Below are 21249 nucleotides of genomic sequence, written 5' to 3'. Positions count from 1 at the left end.
TTTCCCTTCTATCTATTATATAGCACCTTTCCTAGCCCCCTGTCTCTCTGTCACTAAAGACTCATTGTTTTGTGGGTGAGTGTCCCCTGCTGTCCCAAGCAGGTTGATTCCTGCCTTGTGCCGAGAGCTGCTGGGATTGGCTTTCTCCCCAACGGCCAGTTTTAATTAAATTAAAGGAATTTGAGAAACAGAAGAATTGAATGTGATCTTCCTCTTCTTCTTCTTCTTCTTCTTAACACACAGGATGGATGTCTGGACAGACGGGTGACGGCCCACCCAGACACACAGTTCCTCTAAGCTGCTCTCTCATATACAGTTCTGCTAAGCACAAAGGCGGCCGTCCACTTTTTAACTTCATCTTTGCCCGAGTGACTAATTTTTCTGACGGCCCTCTTTAATTGAAGACCCCCGCTCCACCATGCCCCCCCCCATTTGTGAGTGACTCTGGCACCACCTCAGTGGTAATGTAAACAGAGGCTGGCATAGACTGTGCTCTCTGTCGCCACCTGCTGTTTGTTTGACGTCCCCCTCTGGCTTTGCATCGTCTCCTGCTGTGGCCGTCACCCTGTGTCCACTCGGCGGTCAGCTGGCAAGTCCGCTAAGTAACGCCACCGACTTTTTTTTTTTTCAATGAAGTGCAATTTATTGAAGAATCCCAGAAAGTGAAAAAAACCCAAAAGTGACGCAGCTGATGGCCTCCGGTCTGCAGAGTGGGCAACAAGAGACCCCTGCGGAAGGAGCGCCATAGTCCTCAGCGGGCCACGTCCATATGATGAGAAGGACAGCACTGACCGGCGACGGAGTGAGAAAGGGGCAGCCTGCTCACCGGGGCATCACTCGAACATACAAGTGACGCGGGGGCCTAGGGGTCCACCTTGAGGTGACTGTCCTGGCAGCCGTCCAGCTTGAAGAGGGTCTTTTTAATGCGCAGGGCAGTCAGTCTGGCCGATGGGCTCTGGTGCCAGCACTCTTTCATGATCTTGGCGATGGTCGTTAATATCTGCAGGAGAGAAAGGAGGGCATCCTGAGCTGTGGTGGGTGGGGCCTCGGCTAGCAGGGGACACCGATGACACACGGAACTGGTGACGTGATACACACACACACACATGAGGGACACAAACAGATGGGACGTGTGACACTGTGACACCTGCATACATACAAATACCACACATGCCGCAGTCAGTCATGTGACACCTCACAGAAGACAAGTGCAGGCCTGTAGGGGGCAACACACACACACGGACACACACATACACACACACACACACACACACACAACACACACGCACACACACACATACACACACACACACAACGCACACACACACACACACACATACAGCCCCACAACAGAGACATAGAATCCCACAAACATTTGACACACTCGTGACAAACAAGTACGTCATGCACTCACAACACACACACACACACGTGTGACACACACAGGCCCATGTCACAAACACATGGCACACCAACATGTGACACACAACACAAACATGTGATCCACACCCCGCCCCCCTTACGCTGTCCGAGTAGATCCTGTTTGGGATGGTGGGCCTCTGCTGGTCCACACACACCACCTTCTTCATGTCCTCGAAGCTCGGGTCGGTGGGCACCTTGTCATAGAAGGGTGGCTTGTAGTCCTCCACGATTCCTGCAGTGAAGAAGGGCCCAGTGAGCAGCAAGTCATCCAGGTGGACCCGACCCCCTCCCCCCAATTGGGCCAGACCCCCTTACCGCTGATGAAGGTGCGCCTCACGATCTCCCACATGACCAGTCCCAGCGCCCAGATGTCCGTCTGCTTGTAGGACTCGAAGCAATCCGTGCGGATGGTCTCGTCCAGCACCTCGGGGGCCATGTAGCGCTTGGTGCCGACGCGCGGGTTGTTCCCGATGTCCAGGGAGTCCGTCAGCTCCGAGTGGATGACGGCAAGGCCTGCGGAGGGGCAAGGGGGAAAAAAGTCAGTGGTCTTCCCTGCAGTGGGCTTTTGGAATTCCTCCTCGGTGAGAGGACACTGAAATGTCTCCCTAACCCATGAGACACCCTAAGGACCACCACCACCATCAGGTGCTGAGCACACGAGACGGCACCATCTCTTGGTGGGCACTGACCACAAACAGCTGGACCTACAGTAGACCAACTGCCCTCCATGGACTCTCCTTCTGCCTGGCAGACGTTCATACTGGGAGTCCATCAGGTGACTGGAGACCAGCCAGCTCTGTCCAGTGGTGTCTTTACTGGACTCCAGTGTGGCTACGCTGAGCTGGTCCATCAGACTCACTTATCACAAGTCCTGTCCTGGACTGGATGAACTTTTATGGCCATTGACCCCTAAAACGCAAGGTCCACTCTTAATTCCAGTGGAAAACGTCCCTCAGTGGCTCTACCTGGACTCCCCGAAGCCCACCAGACCACCAAGACCACCCCATAGCTGCCCTCACCCAGGTCGGCGATGCAGCACTGCCTGTTCTTCTTGACCAGGATGTTGCGGCTCTTGAGGTCGCGGTGGGCGATGGCCGCCTTGCCCTGCGTGCTGAAGATCTCGGTGTGCAGGTGGACCAGGCCGCAGGTGATGGACAAGCAGAAGCGCAGGCAGCCCTTGGGGTCCACGGCCGTGTGCTGCAGGTAGTCGTAGAGTGAGCCGTTCTCATGGTAGTGCGTGATGAGCCACAGCTGGGTGCTCGAGTTCTTGGACGTCATGTCCGAAGCCACGAAGCCTGCAGAGAATGGGAGCGAGCAGTTGAGCGGAGGTGTGCCGGGCGGGAGATGGCCCACCCAAAACCCACCTTGGGGGGCTCACCCAGGATGTTGTCATGTCTCAGCTGCACCGTGTTGTAGATCTCTGTTTCCCTGAACCACGACTGCTCATCGCGGGATGAGAAGATCTTGACGGCCACGTTCTCTCCCATCCACGTCCCCGCCACACCTCACCGTATCGGCCTTTCCCTGTGGGTAGAGACAGCGGGCAGGTGAGTCGGCCAGCCGAGTGGGCACTGGGGATGCAATCGGTCGGCGGGTCACCTCGGCTTACCTACACATTCCACCAGGGATATCTGCCTGGCCACCGTCCTTTGAACGAGGTATGGCAGACCGGAGCCGCTGCCCGAGGTGAGGAACTCGCTGAACATGTCCTGGGAGAGACAAAGAAGAACAAGCAAGGGGGGGCATCAGCCGGGATCTTGAGCAGTCCATCCGGGCCCCCCCTCCCACTCACCTACCCCCAGGCTGCTGTCCCCGGCACTGGGCGTGCCCACCACCTCCAGACATTTGTGCTCCTGCTCGCTCGGGCCCTTCTGCTTGCCCCGGAGGCGCAGTCTGTAGAGCAGGACCCCCAGGATCAGCAGGACGAGGACCGCCACTGGGATGAGGGTGCTGAGGAGCAGCATGTCGACCGGTGGCTTGGCGGCTGTCGAAGAGATGGGAGAAACGGTGAAGACGTCGGCGGGCAGTAGGGCACCCCTGACATGAGGGGCTCAGTCACCGAGATGGCACTTACTGGGGATGACGACGTCGTGGGCATTGCAGAAGGACACGTTGCAGCACTGAATGGCAAAGGTCTGGACCTTCGGCCCAAAGCACTGCCGGCTGTACTCCTTGTTCAGGCAGCCCTTCTGGTGGACCCCGTTGTCCACTGAAGCGAAGCACCTGAAGCCGAAGCAGGTTGTGTTACACGTGGGGGTGTAGCAGTGGCACTCGATCTCGTCTGCAAAAGAAGAAGAAGAAGAAGCAAATCTGAGATGGTGGGATGGCATGTCCAGCTATAAAGACCACCAGCGAGAACGGTCATTAAGGGCATGAGAACCTGGGAGGATGCCCAGCCATTAGAGCCAAAAGAAAGTGTGTGGTTTTGACCAGCCATTAGGACCACCAGCAGCTAAGGCCAAAAGAAAGTTGGGGGGAAGAGGGCATCATCTATTAGGACCACCAGCAGCCAGGGCCATATGGAACTCAAGATATGTTAAACCATTAGGACCACTGGAAGCTTCAGCCATGAGAAACTTGAGTTTGGTGGTTGACCAGCCATTAGGAGCACCAGCAGTTAAGGCCAACAGAAGGTGTGTGTGTGGTCGGAGTGGTCATCATCCATTAGGACCACCAGCACACCAGGGCCATAAGGAACTCAAAATGCATTAAATCATTAGGACCACTGGAAACTTCATCCATGAGAAGCTTGAGTTGGGGGTTGAACATTAGGACCACCAGCGGCCTGGACCACAAGAAAGTGCATGGTGGTGTCATCATCAATTAGGACCACCAGCTCACCAGGGCCATAAGGAAGTTGAAACCATTAGAACCACTGGAATCTTCAGCCATGAGAAATTTGAGTTGGGGGTTGACCAGCTATTAAGACCACCAGTGGCCTGGGCCACAAGAAAGTGATGGGGTGGGGGTGGGGGGGTCATCATCCATTAGGACCACCAGCACACAAGGGCCATAAGGAACTTGAAACTATTAGAACCACTAGACACCTCAACCATGGAAATTTGAGTTGGGGGTTTGGGTGGTTTGTCCAGCCAATAGGATCAAAAGCAAGTTGTGGAAGCAAAAACATATTAGGACCACCAATGGCCTGAGCCATAAGAAATGGGGGGCACCAATCCATTAGGATCACCAGCAGTCAGGGCTGCAAGAAGCTTGAGGGGCATCCAGCTATTAGGACCATGTGAGGTGCCTGGATGGAAGGGTGAGGTGTCCACTTATTAGGACCATCAAAAGTCCAGTGGCCTCATCACCCAAACTTGTGTCCAGTCATTACAAGTCAGCAGGGTTCGGATTCATCCATCAACCTTCAGGACTTTAGCAAGTGTGTCCAGTCAGGTGTGTGTGGTCACTGCACCTCACGGTCACCAAGCCAGAGGTCAGTAGGCTGTTTTGTCACATCCAATGTCAGTCTGTGTCCAGCCATTAAGTCAAAGGTCATCAGAGTGGTCATTAAAGCCACTGATCTACAAGCCCAGAGCCAATGTGCCCAGTCATTCCAGTGGGGGTACCAGTAGGTTGCGCATTCAGATACCAACCTAAGAGCCAAGAGCAAGTATGCCCGGTCCTGTCATATGCCAGTCTGCCCCCAGGTCATTAAGCTAAAGCTCAGCAGGGCAGGAATCCGAACCACTAACTTACAAGTCCAGAATGAATGCCCAGTCGCCAGTGCCCAGTGTTTTGGGACCCCCACAGATTGACTGTGTCCTGCTGTGTTAAAAGAGGTGAGCACTGAGCCACCAAACTGCAGGTCGTGTCACACATATGTCAACTGTTGTCCAGTTACTAACCCAAAGCTCATCAGGATGGTCATTCTCTCACTAACTTACAGGCAATGAACAAGCGTGTCTGGTCACCTTTGTGTGGTCAGTGTGTCCAGTCATTATAATACCAACAGTCACCAGGGTGGTCATCATCTCACTAACTTAGCATACCAGGACCTGATGTGTCTGGCCGTTACAACGGGGGTCATCATGGAGTGCCTGTCCAGTGGTGTCACACATATTTCTGTCACTAATCCATGTTCATCTTCTGACTAACCAACTGGTCAAGATCTGAGGTGTCTGGTGGTCTTGTCACTTCAGTCTCTGGCCAGTCTTTAGTGAATATGTCCAGTCGCAGCGACTTCTGCTGCTAACCCACAGGCCATGTCCGGTCATCACTGTGTGGTCATTAAACTCCAGGGCTAGGAGGCCTGTGTCCAGCCATTAAGCCGAAGGTCATCGGGGTGTTTATTCGGTCACTATAATAATATGCCCAGTCATCTGAGTTTGTGCCCCCTCCAGAAGCCCCCCAGGCCTCCCTCCCGCCCCGGACACTGAAGATGGACTAAGAGTCTCTCCAAAGTGAAACCAAATGTGGAGGGAAGGCCATGGAGGTGACCACCGCTGCCACAGACCCCGAGTGCGGCCCACCGTGTAACGTCTGTCCCCTCAGGTGGCTTACCTGCATGCTGGGCATGCGTCGGGTTCAGCAGGATGGGAAGAAGTGCGCAGATCAGCCTGGCCGACATGTCTGTCACCCGAGGAGAGGACCTCGGGGGGGGACCTCGTTGCGTCAGTCGAGATGGGAGCCCCCCTGTTCAAACGTAGGGATTGAAGGGATGGGATTGGGGGGGGGAGAGGAGGATTAGTGAGGGCGAGGTGGTCTCCTTCCCGTGTCTTCTCCGATCTGAGAGGCGAGAAGATTGGACCCGCAGTCAGCACATGCAGAACTCGCCCTGCTGCCTTCCCAGAATGCACGGCTCTGTCATGACAGGAACATCTGGTAAAATTTAAGAAGATTCCAAACTCCCCACTCCCTGGACAGGATGTGGCGGTCTACTGTTGACATCGGGGGGGGGGTTCCACATTAACTTTCTTGAAATTCAAAACCAAAAACAATTTTTTTGTCAGCCCACTGCCAAGAACAACAAAGACATTCTTTGAGAAGAGCGCCACTGCCGCAGTCCACGACAGGAAGCTGAAAACAATGGCGCTCCGGTGAACGCACAATTAATAAGCCCCGGCTGGAAGCTGGAATGACCCGGGGATGAGGGCAGAGAGGCCAGACGGCCAGCAGGGAAGTAAGGGGGGACGTACTCAACTATGGACAGAGCGAAAAAGAGAACAATGAAAGGGGAGTGGTGGTCTCTGAGAATGAGTAGGCAATGAATAATGGAGAGGAGAGAAGAGGAGGAGGAGAAGAAGAACAGTGTGGGGCAGAGGGGATTGAGGTAGTGGAGAGAACAATGGGAGTTGGCACATCTGGGAAAAAGGGAGGACATCAAGGGCAGGAGGACTTACCCAGGTAGTCACAGGGGGGCTTTACTGATCGAGAACAACCATTAGATGAGAGGACAAAGAGAAGGGGGACCCCCACTCAGTCGAGAGCAGATGTTACAGAAGAAGGTAGAGTGGTGTGCAAAAGTCTGGCAACCCCCACCCCGTCTTCAAACATGAGCTGATCAGCACAAGGCATCGAGTTCAAGACGATGGCACACTTCTGTTTGGGTTTTTGCTTTTGAAGGAGTGGAAAGAGTGGCGTGCAAAAGTCTGGGCACCCCCAGATATTTGAGCTCAAGGTGGTCTCAGACCTTCATTAGCTCATCAGGACTATGGCTTTGTTCACAGTCACCGGTGATGCAAATGTCAATGCTGTTTAAATTCTCAGACCCTTCAAACCTTGAAACCACAATCAGCAGCCAGGGGCTCCTTTAAGCAGCTGCCATCAAAGAACTGATGGCCACAAAGCAGGAGAAGGAGACAAGAAGACAGCAAAGTGTTTTCAGGGGGCCGTTTCCTCAGATCGTCATGTTATTGAGAAATGGCAGCTTGACAGTGGAGGGCAAGTTGAGGTCTGGAAGACCAAAAAGACTTTCTAACAGAACGGCTCTCTGGATTGCTAGAAAGGCAACTAATGACTTCAAAAGACCTCCAGGAAGATGTAGCAGACTCTGGAGTGGTGGTCCGCTGTTCTACGAATGTGACCTTCACGGTGGAGTCAGCAGAAGAAAACCTCTTCTGCATCCTCACTACAAAATTCACAAATGAACATCTCAACAGCCTGAGGCATTCAGAAAACAAGTCCTGTGGACCACTGGGGTCCTAAGAGAACTTTGTGGCCAAAGACAGCAAAGGTGTGTTTGGAGATCAAAGAGGGGGCGGACTCCAGGAAAAGAACAATGACTCCAACTATGAAACATGGCGCCAGTTCAATCAGGCTGTGGGTTTGGGTGGCAGCCAGTGGCACAGGGGACACGTCATCGGTGGAGGGAGGGATGGGGTCAAAGAAATATCAGAACGTTCTGGAAACAAACATCACACCATCTGTTATAAAGTTGGATGGGTCCTACAACAAGACCACAAGACCTGAAACACACCTTACAATCTACAATGGGATACCTCAGGTGTTGCAAGCTGATGGCCCCCCAACCTGAACATTACTGAAGATCTGTGGAGTGCGGGCAAGACGGCCCAAGAATTTCATAGAGTTAAAAGACTTTTGGAGGGACGAGTGGTTGACAAGACCCCAAGTGAGAACTGAATGACTTGGGCCACAAAAAAGCGTTTACAAGTTCGACAAAGGGGGTCCTACTAAGTACTGAGCATGTCAGGGGGCTCAAACTTTTGCTTCAATTTTTTTTGGTTTTTGGTATTTTGTACCTCTGAAGGACAGTAAATAGAAATGTAATCTGGTGTCAGATCTTCAAGGAATGTGACGCCTTGTGGTGACCAGACCACCTTCTGCTGTTCACATTTTAAGACAGGGGGTCCACACTTTTGCCTGCCTCTGTCCTTGAGCACAAAGAGGATGGAGAGAGGACATCAAGAATGGGAGGACCTACTCAGAAATGTACAAGAAGATGAGATCATGGAGGGCTTACTCCATGAGGAAGACGAGCTTATTGAGCAGAGAAGGGAGCATAAAGAGGAGAAGAAGGTGACGGAGTCGGGAAAGCGAGTGGACATCGTAGGACAGGAGGAGCTGACTTGAGGAAAATGACTTGATGGACGTCACAGAGCTTACTCAGTAGGGTGGGGTCGAGAGATGATGGTCCTCACCTGTCTGAGAAATGGTGACGATGTGACAGCGGAGGGCATAACTCATCCATTAGATAGCCAAAGGAAGGTGACAAGAAGGCGGCCGTGTTCTCAGTTTGTCATGTTATTGAGAAATGGCGGCTTGATGGTGGAGGACAAGTTGAGGTCCGGAAGACCAAAAAGACTTTCTGACAGAATCGGCCCGCTGGATTGCTAGAAAGGCAACTAACGACTGCAGAAGACCCTCGGGAACATCTGGAGGTGAGGAGGTAAAGGAGAATAAGATAAAGATGGTGGACATCGAGAAACGGAGGATTCTGAGAAGGAGATACGGCAACCAAAAAATTTGGACGTGAACGTCAGTAGGTGCCCTCAGAACCAGGAGAGTACCCAACTATTCTAGAACATCTCAGGAATTCGTTACTTTTACTTATGATCATTAAGTAGGTCGTTACGATGGCAACTGGCGAGAAGAATTCAGAATTCATTGCAGAATTCCAGTATTTGAGGGTCCCTCTTTCTCTTTTGCGTGATGACAGACTTAAGTTTGGAGTTTGGTGTTCTGCCGAGCAGCTATTTTAGCTCCAGACCGTCTTCAAGAAGCTGTGAGACACAGACAGACAGGCAGACAGACAGACAGACAGAATGTCATCATCGAGCGACATCGATGGTTTCAGTATCGGGGGACCCTAACATGTCGACATCCATCAAAAACCGAAGATGGAAATTTTTGACGAATCAAAAGCTTTCGCTCCTCCCCCATAGACGATAGGTAATGGTGGCGGGGGGGGCACACAGCAAAAATATTAGGTGGCAAATGGAGTGCGTCGTTGAGTCGAGAGACCAAAGAAAGCGGAACTTATCTGAGCGGACCTCGAGGACTCGCGGAAAACAACTTGATGGACGACACAGTAGGGCGGAATCGAGAGACGATGTGACTCACCCATTAGTCGGCAAATGGAAGGGGAGGGTGAAGGGGGACAAGAGAGAGACGGCGGACATCGAGAACAGGAGGACTTTGAGCGGAGAGGAGATACGGCGGGATAAGTCACCTGATCAACCAGAAACTCGGAGGTGTACGTCAGTAGGTGCCCTCGAAACCAGGTGAGGACCCAAACTATCCGACAGACAGTTCAATAATTATGTACCTTTAATTATCATCATTATAACGGCCGTTACGATAGCAATGGACGAGAAGGATTCCTAATTCGTGGCAGAATTCCGGTATTTGAGGGTCCCCCTTGAGGACCCCTTTCTATTGCACAATTTGGCTCATCGTCATCTAATCACAGCCTGAAGTTTCGAGTTTGGTGTTTTTCCTTCCAGCTGTTTTAGCTCCAGACGCTGTGACACACACACACACACCCATCGATTTTGGTATCTGGGGGGCCCTAAAACGTTGAGCTGGAGATCTAAATGTTTGACAAATCGAACACTTTTGCCCCTGATAGGTTATGGGGCGCTAAGCACAAATATTAGTTGGCAGATGAAGTGCGTCGTGGAGTCGAGAGACCAGAGAGTGCAGGAGGACAGGAGCAGGGAGAAGACGTCGAACACCCGGGTGTCACATACGTGTGCATGGGAGGCCACTAAAAGGGCTCAAATGAGGACAATTCCACGCCAGACCAGAGGGTGGCGCAGTGAGCTAATCCTTTCTCTCTTTCCACTGCAGACCAGTTACGGGAAATTCCGCCCGCCCCCGATGACTTCACTTCTGGTCCCGCCCCCCCAAATGACATCACTTCCTTTGCCTTCCTTTAAAGCCGCCATCTTTGCCTCATTCAAGTCAGTCCTGTTCGTTTGCACGACCAACTTTCCGATTTGAAGCCGGGTTTTGAGGATACGGGGGCTGCCCTGAACCTTTTTCTGGCTCTCTCATCTCATCATTTGACACCGTCAAGGAAAAAACAAAGTGACAGTGGGACGGCATCGTCACCTGAGCAAGAGTGACCAGAGAGAAGAGGGAAGTTAGTCACATCGAGGGCATGAGAACGAGGAGGGTTTACTCCTCAAGGAAGAGAGCGACCAGGGAGATCTTAGTCACCGGATGAGGGAACGGGAGACGTCAAAGGGGGGCTTCAGACAACTGGGGCAACGAGGACAGGAGAAGACGTGAGAAGAGGAGGAGGAGGACCCACCTGACAATAAGTAGAAGATGAAGGTGAATGGAAGACAGAGAGAGAGCAGCTGAGAGGTTTGGGAAGGAGGGTCCTGGTGGACTGAGGATGAAGAAGGGGTGACTTGTTTCACACTCAGCCATGGGGAAAAAAAAGAAAAGCTGGGTCTACTCAAGTGTGCAGATCTGGACAAGGAGTGACCCACTCGCTTAAACGTGGAAGGAGCCGTGCCAAGGGGTCCCACAGCAGGGGTGACAGGTGCGGCTTTAGTCATCGGGGTGGGGGGGCTTAATGGATAGAGACAAGAGGGGCTGTGGGTGGGTCAGGTCAGACGAGAAAAAAATGGTTAGACTGGCAAGGCCGAGCCACCTCAGTACAGACAAGAACAAGAAAAACGGAAAGAGAGTGGGCATCGAATGCAGGGGGCATTACTGATGTGAGGAGTGAGCGGGTGTGAGAGAGAAGGGGGACTCAACTGACAAAATGGCATCCTCGACCCTGATGAGTTCATCGAGGGTGCGCTTGACGTAGAGAACTCATCATTACATACGGGGGGGGTCTTCCCTGACCGTCATCTCGACCCCCCCATCTTTGATTCCTGACCTGCCTTTGTTAAGTGACATTCTAGAAAATGCCGTCGTGACGCCGCTCAGTGATTACTCGACTTGGCCTTCTCTTCTCGACGAGTTTAAGAACAAACCACCGTAGAGAAACGGCGCTGGTGAAAGTAGTCGGTACTTCACGTGGACGGTGGCCGTCTGTCTGTCCTCGTCCTCTGAGATCCGAGTGTAGCATTGGACACCACAGACCACCATATTCTTATGAGTCACTTTAGACAGTGGGTGGGCTACTCCGGCAGGGTCTTAAATTGGTTACACTTGGAAAGTTCTCTGTGAGTTGTGCTGACTGTACTACGGAGACCCCTGATATTGTATGTGGCGGACCACAAGGGTCTGTTCTGGTCTCTGTACTTCTGTTAGCACAAGGTGGGCTACACAGACGACACGCGACTTTATGTATCACGAGCGCCTGATGACCCTGATGCTCTCCGCTCTCTGATCTAACGTCTTAGCCGCATTTCTGATTGGAGGAGTCGTAACTTTCTCTTAATAAATAAGAATAAAAAAACAGAAATCTTAGTGATTGGCAAACACGGACAGAATGAGGGGATTAGAAATCGACTTGATCACTAAGGGTTAAAGGTCATGGCGGAGGTGAAGAATTTAGGGGGAAATGGCGGACTTGAAATCACAAATCAGCCAGATTACGAGGACTGCGTCAGTTCACTTGTTAGGCCGCCTTTACCTCTACGGGGCGCTGAACAATGAATTCACGCTTTTGTTTTGAGTCGCCTAGATTACTGTGATGGTCTCCTCATGGGACCACCTAAGGAAGACGTTTTGTTAAACTTGAATTGCTTGTATGGATTGTTGTTTGATTCAAATAAAATGAATAAAATGTAAAAGGACAAAAATAGATAGATAGATAGATAGATAGATAGATAGATAGATAGATAGATAGATAGATAGATAGATAGATAGATAGATAGATAGATAGATAGATAGATATGAAAGGCACTATATGATAGATAGATAGATAGATAGATAGATAGATAGATAGATAGATAGATAGATAGATAGATAGATATGAAAGGATAGATAGATAGATATGAAAGGCGCTATATGAAAGATAGATAGATTGATATGAAAGGCGCTATATGATATGATAGATAGATAGATAGATAGATAGATAGATAGATAGATAGATAGATATGAAAGGCACTATATGAAAGATAGATAGATAGATATGAAAGATATGATAGATAGATAGATAGATAGATAGATAGATAGATAGATAGATAGATAGATAGATAGATATGAAAGGCTATATGAAGATAGATAGATAGATATGAAAGGATAGATAGATAGATAGATAGATAGATAGATAGATAGATAGATAGATAGATATGAAAGGCTATATGAAAGATAGATAGATAGATAGATAGATAGATAGATAGATAGATAGATATGAAAGGCACTATATGAAAGATAGATAGATAGATATGAAAGGTGCTATATGATAGATAGATAGATAGATAGATAGATAGATAGATAGATAGATAGATAGATAGATAGATAGATAGATAGATATGAAAGGGCTATATGAAAGATAGATAGATAGACAGATAGATAGATAGATAGATATGAAAGGTGCTATATGAAAGATAGATAGATAGATATGAAAGGCACTATATGATAGATAGATAGATAGATAGATAGATAGATAGATAGATAGATAGATAGATAGATATGAAAGGCGCTATATGATAGATAGATAGATAGATAGATAGATAGATAGATAGATAGATAGATAGATAGATATGAAAGGCGCTATATGAAAGATAGATAGATAGATAGATAGATAGATAGATAGATAGATAGATAGATATGAAAGGTGCTATATGATAGATAGATAGATAGATAGATAGATAGATAGATAGATAGATAGATAGATAGATAGATAGATAGATAGATAGATATGAAAGGTGCTATATGAAAGATAGATAGATAGATAGATAGATAGATAGATAGATAGATAGATAGATAGATATGAAAGGCACTATATGATAGATAGATAGATAGATAGATAGATAGATAGATAGATAGATAGATATTAAAGGCGCTATATGATAGATAGATAGATAGATAGATAGATAGATAGATAGATAGATAGATAGATAGATAGATATGAAAGGCGCTATATGAAAGATAGATAGATAGATAGATAGATAGATAGATAGATAGATAGATAGATAGATAGATAGATAGATAGATATGAAAGGCGCTATATGAAAGATAGATAGATAGATAGATAGATAGATAGATAGATATGAAAGGTGCTATATGAAAGATAGATAGATAGATAGATAGATAGATAGATAGATAGAAAGATAGATAGATAAATAGATAGATATGAAAGGCGCTATATGATAGATAGATAGATAGATAGATAGATAGATAGATAGATAGATAGATAGATAGTGTGAAAGGCACTATATGATAGATAGATAGATAGATAGATAGATAGATAGATAGATAGATAGATAGATAGATAGATATGAAAGGCGCTATACGATAGATAGATAGATAGATAGATAGATAGATAGATAGATAGATAGATAGATAGATAGATAGATAGATAGATAGATAGATAGATAGATGACAGAGAGGCGCTCACAAAAGGTGGGTCACACAGCGAAAGTCAGGACTTCATCGAGTGAGCAGAAACGGAGAGAGACAAGAGAATCCACTCTTCATTGAGAAAGAGCGCGAGCCGTGTGTCTGGCACGAGAGAGAAAGGGCTTAGTCATGAGAACAGTTGGGACGAGAAGAGGCCACTCAGCCCACCAAAGCTCACCAGTCCTTGCCACTTAACTTTTCTAAAATAACATCAATCAAGTTGTGACTGTCCTTAAAATCCTCCTGCCCACCACACTACTTGGTCTCTTACTCCACGTGGCTGTGGCTCTCAGCGTGAAGACAAACTTCCTAACGTCTGTGTGACATTCTCCCTTCACAAGTTTCCAGCTGTGTCCCCATGTTTTTGATGAACTCATTTTAAAGTCACCATCTGATCCACTGGACTGATTTCCTTCATCATTTTAAACACATCAGTCAGGTATCCTCTTCATCGCTGCACCCTCAATCAGCCTCGTCGCTCTTCTCTGGACTTTCTCCAGTGCTGCTGTGTCTTTATGGAGTCATAAACTGACCACAGGATAGCCAGATAAGGCCTCACCAGTGTGTTATAAAGCCTAAGCAGACCTTCCTGTGACTTGTACTCCACACATCAAGGCGCTATATAACCTGACATTCTGTTAGCCTTCTTAATGTCTTCTGAACACTGACTGACAGTCGATAGCTTAGAGTCCACTATGACTCCTAAATCCTTCTCATAAGGTGGACTTTTGATTTCCAGACCCCCATTGTGTATTCAAACCTCACATTTTGACTTCCTATGTGTAACTCTTTACATTTACTGACATTAAATTTCATCGTCCATATATCCGCCTGAGCCTGTCTGCTGTCCAAGTCCCTCTGTGATGGTTCAATGGATTCTCGATTATCTGCCAATCCACTTATTTGCCATCTTCACCAGCTTGTTCTTTATATTCCTATCTAAATCAATGATGTATATTACATAGCGGCAGCCCCAGCACTGCCCCCTTCTGGTCACCACTCTTAATGTCAGCCAATTCTGATAAGGCTCCGAATCCCATCACCCTCTGCTTCCTGTGTCTGAGCCAATTCTGCCCCCATCTACCCACCACACCCTGCACTGCCACTTCTTTTAGTTTGATGCCCAACTCTAAGGTGGCATCTTATCAAATGCTACCTGACCATCCAGATCAATAACATCATCTTCCTCATAGAATTCCAGCCTGTTAGTAAAACACGACCCCCTCGTCTGACCCCATGTCATGTCCTGTACTCGCCTGAGCTGCACAATCTTCTCCTTAATAATTCCTTCCATTAAATTTCCTGTGAGCTCATCAAGTAAAATGACGGGTCGGACCCTGGGGGGCTTACTTACTAGAGCAGAGAGAGAGAGAGAGTTACTCAGCTGAGAGGGGCAGAGCAGCGGAGGGCCACCCCTGTACCCTAAAGTGTCCTTCAGCACCTGCACTCCTTTGATGAGGAAGGTGGAGCTCACTTGATATTACTGATGAAGACTATGCTCACAATGCAAATGGGGACTCAGAGGAGTGGAGCACAGGTGGGCTTACTGATAGGAGTAAAGTGAGAGGGGTAACGAGTTGGTCATGGGCACAGGAAGAGACGACAAGGAGATGACGGTGGGCTCACTCAGTCAGGCCGGCAAAGAGACCACCATAGGAGTAGAGAGCTCAGAGGACTGAGGGGCACTGCCCAGAGACCTCGCTGGCATGGATGGCCCTCTCACTCAAGTGCAAAGACTCACAAGAAAAAGAGTGTGTGGGGTTGGGACCACAAGGGCCCTCAGATGAATGTAGAGAGGGGAGAAGAGAATTTATGGTGGCAGGCAGCAGACCATGGAGAGTTTGGCCCACAATGTGACACAAAACTTGGCAATGGTGACAGCACTAAAAATTAAACTCTGTAAAAGTGGCACAGGTAGGATGGGCAGAGTCATGTCAAGTAACTGGAACTCAAGGGTGCTCCTCACAGAAGATGCCAAAAACGGCACCAAGAAGAATGGATGGAGAGAAAGGAGAGCTGGTGGCATGGAGGAGAGAGCACTTGTGACCTAATGCTGGGCATGGATGCCAACGGGTGAGCAGTGCAGAAGCTGCCAGACAGAGCATGAGCAGCTCAGTTAAACAGAGGGGCCAAGTGCGAGGGTAGAATAGCAGAGACCAGAAGTGGCCACAAGAGGGCTCCCTAGTGGGCAGAGTGGGCATGCAGGGGACATGGAAGGGCAGTGGGAGTGACCACTGAGTGGATACCCATTTCTTATATAGTGCCTTGACTCCTAGGCATCATACAGGGTGTTCACACATGTGTGTCTCTTACAGTGGGACCCACAATGTATGCCACTGAACTGGTACCACTGCCAACCTTAACCCCAAGGCCTCAAAGTATGGGACTGGCAGACTGAAAGACTGGACAGCACATGGACCTTAGAGGACAGGGCAGGGCCAGCTTCTCTTGGTGCCCGCTTCAGAGTTCACAACAGGTCTGGCTGTCTGGGTGCCAGGCGCCACACAACTCAGCTCCCATCTGCACAGTAGCCTACCCTGGGATTTGACGCCAATTCTTTTAATTTGCAGAGGAAACGCGGGAGCAAAACAAGCCTCTCAGACGGGTCCTGTCTGCCCCGCGCTGGCGGAGTCTCACAGTCGGCCCCGACTCCGATTCCGCATTCATTTTGTTGTCCAAACATTTTCTTAACATAAATATTGCAGTGAGAGCTTCCTGCCACTTAGGGAAAACGCCCGTCGCCACGGCAACCGGAGGAGGAATCCACATTGTTTAGACTCGGCTTGACAGAAGGCAAGTCACGCAATGCTGAGTGCCATCCAAAGGGTAGCAGGGGGGCAACTTCAGCAGACCAACCCCCACCCCAGACAATCCAGAGGAACCCACATGACTGCCTGCTGGCTGGCCACTGCGTGGGATAGGAGGACACTGGGACAGCTGGGAACAATCATGACACTGAGTACTGGTGACATTGGGACAGGCAAGAGGAGCTGCACTCTACACTGGTGACAGAGCAATGACAGGACAGAATGACATCACTTAAGTGCCACGGAGCTCTGGACTGGTGACACTCGGAGCAGAGAAAGGTTTATGTCAGATGACCCTGTAGCTAGGCTAGGTACTTGGTGACATTGGTAAGAAACGATGTGGCACAAAGCTTGGCAGTGGTGACAGCACTAAGAATCAAACTTTGTAAAAATGACATGGGTATGGGCTTGTGGGTACCGGGGGTGACAAGTGGGCACCAAAATTGTGAAATTGTGACAGGCATCGACTCTTTAATGGTGATACCTGAACAGCCAAGGCATGTATTAGGTCTGTAATGGTGGCACTGGAAAAGATGGGGTAAACATGAGCTCAGTTATGATGGAACTGGGGCAGCCAGGTGTAATGGTGGCACTAGGACAGCTGGGTGTATCAAGGATCAATAGTAATGACACTGAGTGACACAGCCGAGAGTATCTGAGAACTAGAAATGCGATGCTGGCACAGCCAATTGTACTTTACACCCAAAATGTGACAATGGGACAGCCAGAATAAACCTGAGCCCTGTAATGGTGACACAGAGACAGACAGGTTTATATTAGCTCTATAATGGTGACACTGTCACAAAGAGGGGTAAACTAGAGTGCTATAATGGTCACACTGGGATAGCCAGGGTTATATTAGCTATGTAATGGTGACACTGGGATAGCCAGGGTTATATTAGCTATGTAATGGTGACACTGGGATAGCCAGGGAAAGGCTGTGCTCTGTCATATTGACACGGAGACAGACAGATTTATATTATCTCTATAATGGTGTCACTGGCACAGCCAAAGTAAACCAGAGTGCTATAATGGTCATACTGGGATAGCTAGGTTTATATTAGCTCTATAATGGTGATGCTAGGACACCCAGGGTAAATCTGAGCTCTATAATGGTGACACAGGGACATTCAGGTTTACATCAACTATAATGGTGACCAGGATAACGAGACAGGTTTATATTATCTCTATAATGGTGACACTGGGATAGCCAGGGAAAGGCTGAGCTCTGTCATATTGACACGGAGACAGACAGATTTATATTATTTCTATAATGGTGACATTGGCACAGCCAGGGTAAACCAGAGTTCTGTAATGGTCATACTGGGATAGCCAGGTTTATATTAGCTCTATAATGGTGATGCTAGGACAGCCAGGGTAAATCTGAGCCCTATAATGGTGACACTGGGACATCCAGGTTTACATCCACAATAAAGGTGACCAGAATAACGAGACAGGTTTATATTATCTCTATAATGGTGACACTGGGAGAGCCGGGTTTATATTATCTCTATAATGTTGACAGTGGGACAGCCAGGTGTACCCAAGATCCATAATGATGATTCTGGGACAATTTGACGTACTTGAGTTTCAAAATGGTGACATGGGGACAGCCAAGTGTCCTTAAGCTCTATTATGGTGATGCCTGGATAGCAATGTGTACTACACTGGTGACGGTGGGACAGATGGAGTAAACTTGAGCTCTTTAATGATGATGCTGGGACCACTGGGGTTCACTCTATAATAGGAATGTTCAGGTAGACATGAATAGCTGAGCTCTTCTATAGTGACGCTGTGCCCGCCAAGGGGCACATTAGCTCTTTACAGTTGATGATGGGACAAGCTGGTGTGATCCTAAGCTCTGTAGCAATGACACTGGGGCAGCTAGGCATGCATCAGCTTTCAAATGGTGACGCTAAGACAGCCAGGTGTACGTGAGCTTCAAAATCGTGCAGGGACAGCTGGGTGCACCTCAGCTCTGTAATGTTGATGCTGGCACAGCCGGATGTACCAGAACTCTGTAATGGTGATGCTGGCACAGTCAAGTCCATAATGGTGAAACTGGGACCACCATGTATACCTGAGCTTTAGGATGACAACTGATGGGCAGCCAGGTATGCCTGATCTATAAAGATGGTGATGGCAGGACAGCTGGGGCACTACGACTGGCACTGTTCAGACGTACAGACTGAAATGCCCTTCTGACTTTCCATCAATTCATTTTTAAAGAGTCTCTTCACTATCAGTCACCACGTTCTCAGTGGTCTTATTTTAGTGACAACGCTCCCCCCTCTGCCATGTCGTCGTGCCCATGCTGGTGTCCATCTTGGTGATGGGGTGGGCTGCGCGCTTGTGCTTTGCTTTTGCCGACTAATTTCCTTTGACAGCTGAGATCTGCTTGCTGTCAGCAGGGTAATTCGAGCGCCGTGTGACCCAGTTCCCTTTTCTCAGCACGGGTCACAGATCTGCTGTGCTTATTAGACGTGACGCCCCCTCCAAAGATCCAGGTCTGCCATGGGTCGTCTTGACTGGCTAGTGACCAGCATCTGCAGTGATGATCGGGACAGCTGGTTAGGTCAGCTTGCCAGGCTTCAGGAAGCAGCTGGCAGCCATCGACTAGAACAGAGAGTACTGTCCACCAGAAGTGTGGACCCCTGGGCGGCTCTGGGTGTCGCACACGGCTTGCCTTGTGAGTCACTTGCAGTTGCACTTTCACTTCCCCTGAGGTGACCAGGGAGAGTGGAGCCTGACAGGGTCACACGAAGGGGTCAGAGCTAATCCCCCCTCACACATTGGTGGGCTATACAGTTACTTGTTGCACTTTAGTAACTTTATAAGATCGCCTTTAGAGAAGGAGGCGACAGGAAGTTGGCCTCGCTTTATAGCGCAATGCCCGCTGCAGGGTGACTGACTTGAACCGCTGCCATTAAGTGGCTGGGCGGGGGTCCTCAAATTCCTAGCAAGAAAAAGGAAGCGTGACTTGGGCATTAGAAGCACACTTAAGTAGAGCGCCTTTACAAAACTTATTATGAATTAAGGATGGAGTCACCTTTGTCATCAACACAGCGTCATAAATGTGACGGAGTGTCACTTCGCGTTTGATGCTCCTAAACCGGCTCGTACATTCCTGTCATGAAAACATGACTCGGTGTGATCGGGGTTTGGGGTGTTTGGGGGTTTAGACAAGGACCTGATATAGTTGGTGGGGGGCTTTGCATACACCTAGACGTCCCACGTGCCCGTCTGCCCACCACCCCCAGAGCAGACGAGCAGGTTTGAGATGTTACGTGCTTCTGTCATGCCATTCCCCCAATTACATCTGAAAGCCGCTATTTTGACTTTCTCTACCCCGCCCATCCCCGCCCAGTACTCCAGACGGTCTTCTTACTTACCTGCTGCTCGGGATGCGCGTTGTATCAGCCGCGTCTGAGGTCCATCAGCTGGCCGGACATCGAGGGATTCACAGCGACGCGGAGATCGTGTCGCCTTCTTCTTCTTCTTCTTCTTCTTCTGTTCCTTCTTGTTTTCTTCCTTCTCCGATTTTTGATTACCGGCCAGTGGGCTTCCCACGCAGGGCAGAGGATGACGAGTCGAGCCCGGCCGAGATCGTTGCGAAATATGCAGGCAGCCCCCTTTCGCTATATTTTATTTTTTGGTTTTTTTTTTTTCTATTTCGATGACTCAAACGGCGAGCTGCACAGACGTTGCCGATCCTGGTGCTGAGAGGACGCGCTCCGAGTCCCTTCCTGTTGCCGCTCGCTTTTGTACGTGCGTCCCGTTTACGGAGGTGTGTGTGTGTGTGTGTGTTGTTTGGTGTGTGGGGGTCCGGGGGTGTGGAGGATGCAGCTCTCTGAAAGTCTCCAGTGGCTCATCCTGGTGGGCAGGCGGCCAGACTTTTCCAGCTTTGAGTTCCTTCCTTTCCACCCTTATTAAAAGCGCTTCGGTGCGTCGGTCGGTCACGGCGCGGCATTCCTCCGATTAACCCCGTGGTGGCCGCGTCCACTCCCGACGGGACGACTGACAATATGTCAGAAGTCATTACTACCCGCAGTGAAAGGCGCTATATGAATAGAGACTGCCGGGCCAGACCTTATATGACAAAATTCATTTCGGTCTGCAGTGAAACAGTGAAAGTCGCTATTTTGCTGCTGCACCCTAATGACATTCGGGATGCCTAACGGAGAGTTGGCACGATTTTTCAGTTGCGGATGTTATTCTCCTGGGTCACCCCTTGGTCCAACATGCCCGCCCCCCAACTCTCATTAATGAGGAGGTGCCACTTAGTCCTGGCAGCCCGCCTACCCAGGACGCCGTTTGTTGTACTTGGAGCAGGCTGCCTCGTTTCCCATCCAAAATGTTGAAAGGAGCTTGTCGTGCTTAATAATGCGGCCCCCTGAGAGGGTTTTTATTTTTTGGGGTGGGGGTGCTCTAGGGGTCAGCCATGGTGTGAAGTTCATTGTTCTGAGATACGTAATCTCAAATGCTCGTGCGGTGCTGCCAATGGCGGGAGGGACGTGCTGTCAGCGGGTCTGGGAGTTTACAGCAGGAACTCAGTTATATAGCGCCTTTCAGAGAATCCCTTCAC

General features: G+C 49.2%; 1 protein-coding gene across 1 annotated transcript; it reads right to left on the bottom strand.

The window, feature by feature from the left end:
- Positions 1–616: 616 nt before the first annotated feature.
- On the bottom strand, positions 617–20412 carry LOC120524833 (activin receptor type-1-like). The gene is given in 12 exon segments (XM_039746612.1): positions 617–1000; positions 1524–1654; positions 1738–1935; positions 2442–2717; positions 2801–2920; positions 2923–2946; positions 3032–3131; positions 3219–3406; positions 3497–3703; positions 5926–6057; positions 8523–8756; positions 20057–20412. Coding segments are annotated over 11 exon segments (1560 nt in total). The 5' UTR covers positions 8569–8756; positions 20057–20412; the 3' UTR covers positions 617–862.
- Between the last annotated feature and the right edge of the window lie 837 nt (positions 20413–21249).

The sequence above is a fragment of the Polypterus senegalus genome, chromosome 3 (genome assembly GCF_016835505.1).
Source record: "Polypterus senegalus isolate Bchr_013 chromosome 3, ASM1683550v1, whole genome shotgun sequence".
Taxonomy (NCBI): domain Eukaryota; kingdom Metazoa; phylum Chordata; class Cladistia; order Polypteriformes; family Polypteridae; genus Polypterus; species Polypterus senegalus.
The sequence above is the reverse complement of the archived record's forward strand: the minus strand, read 5'-3'. Positions and strand labels throughout refer to the sequence as shown.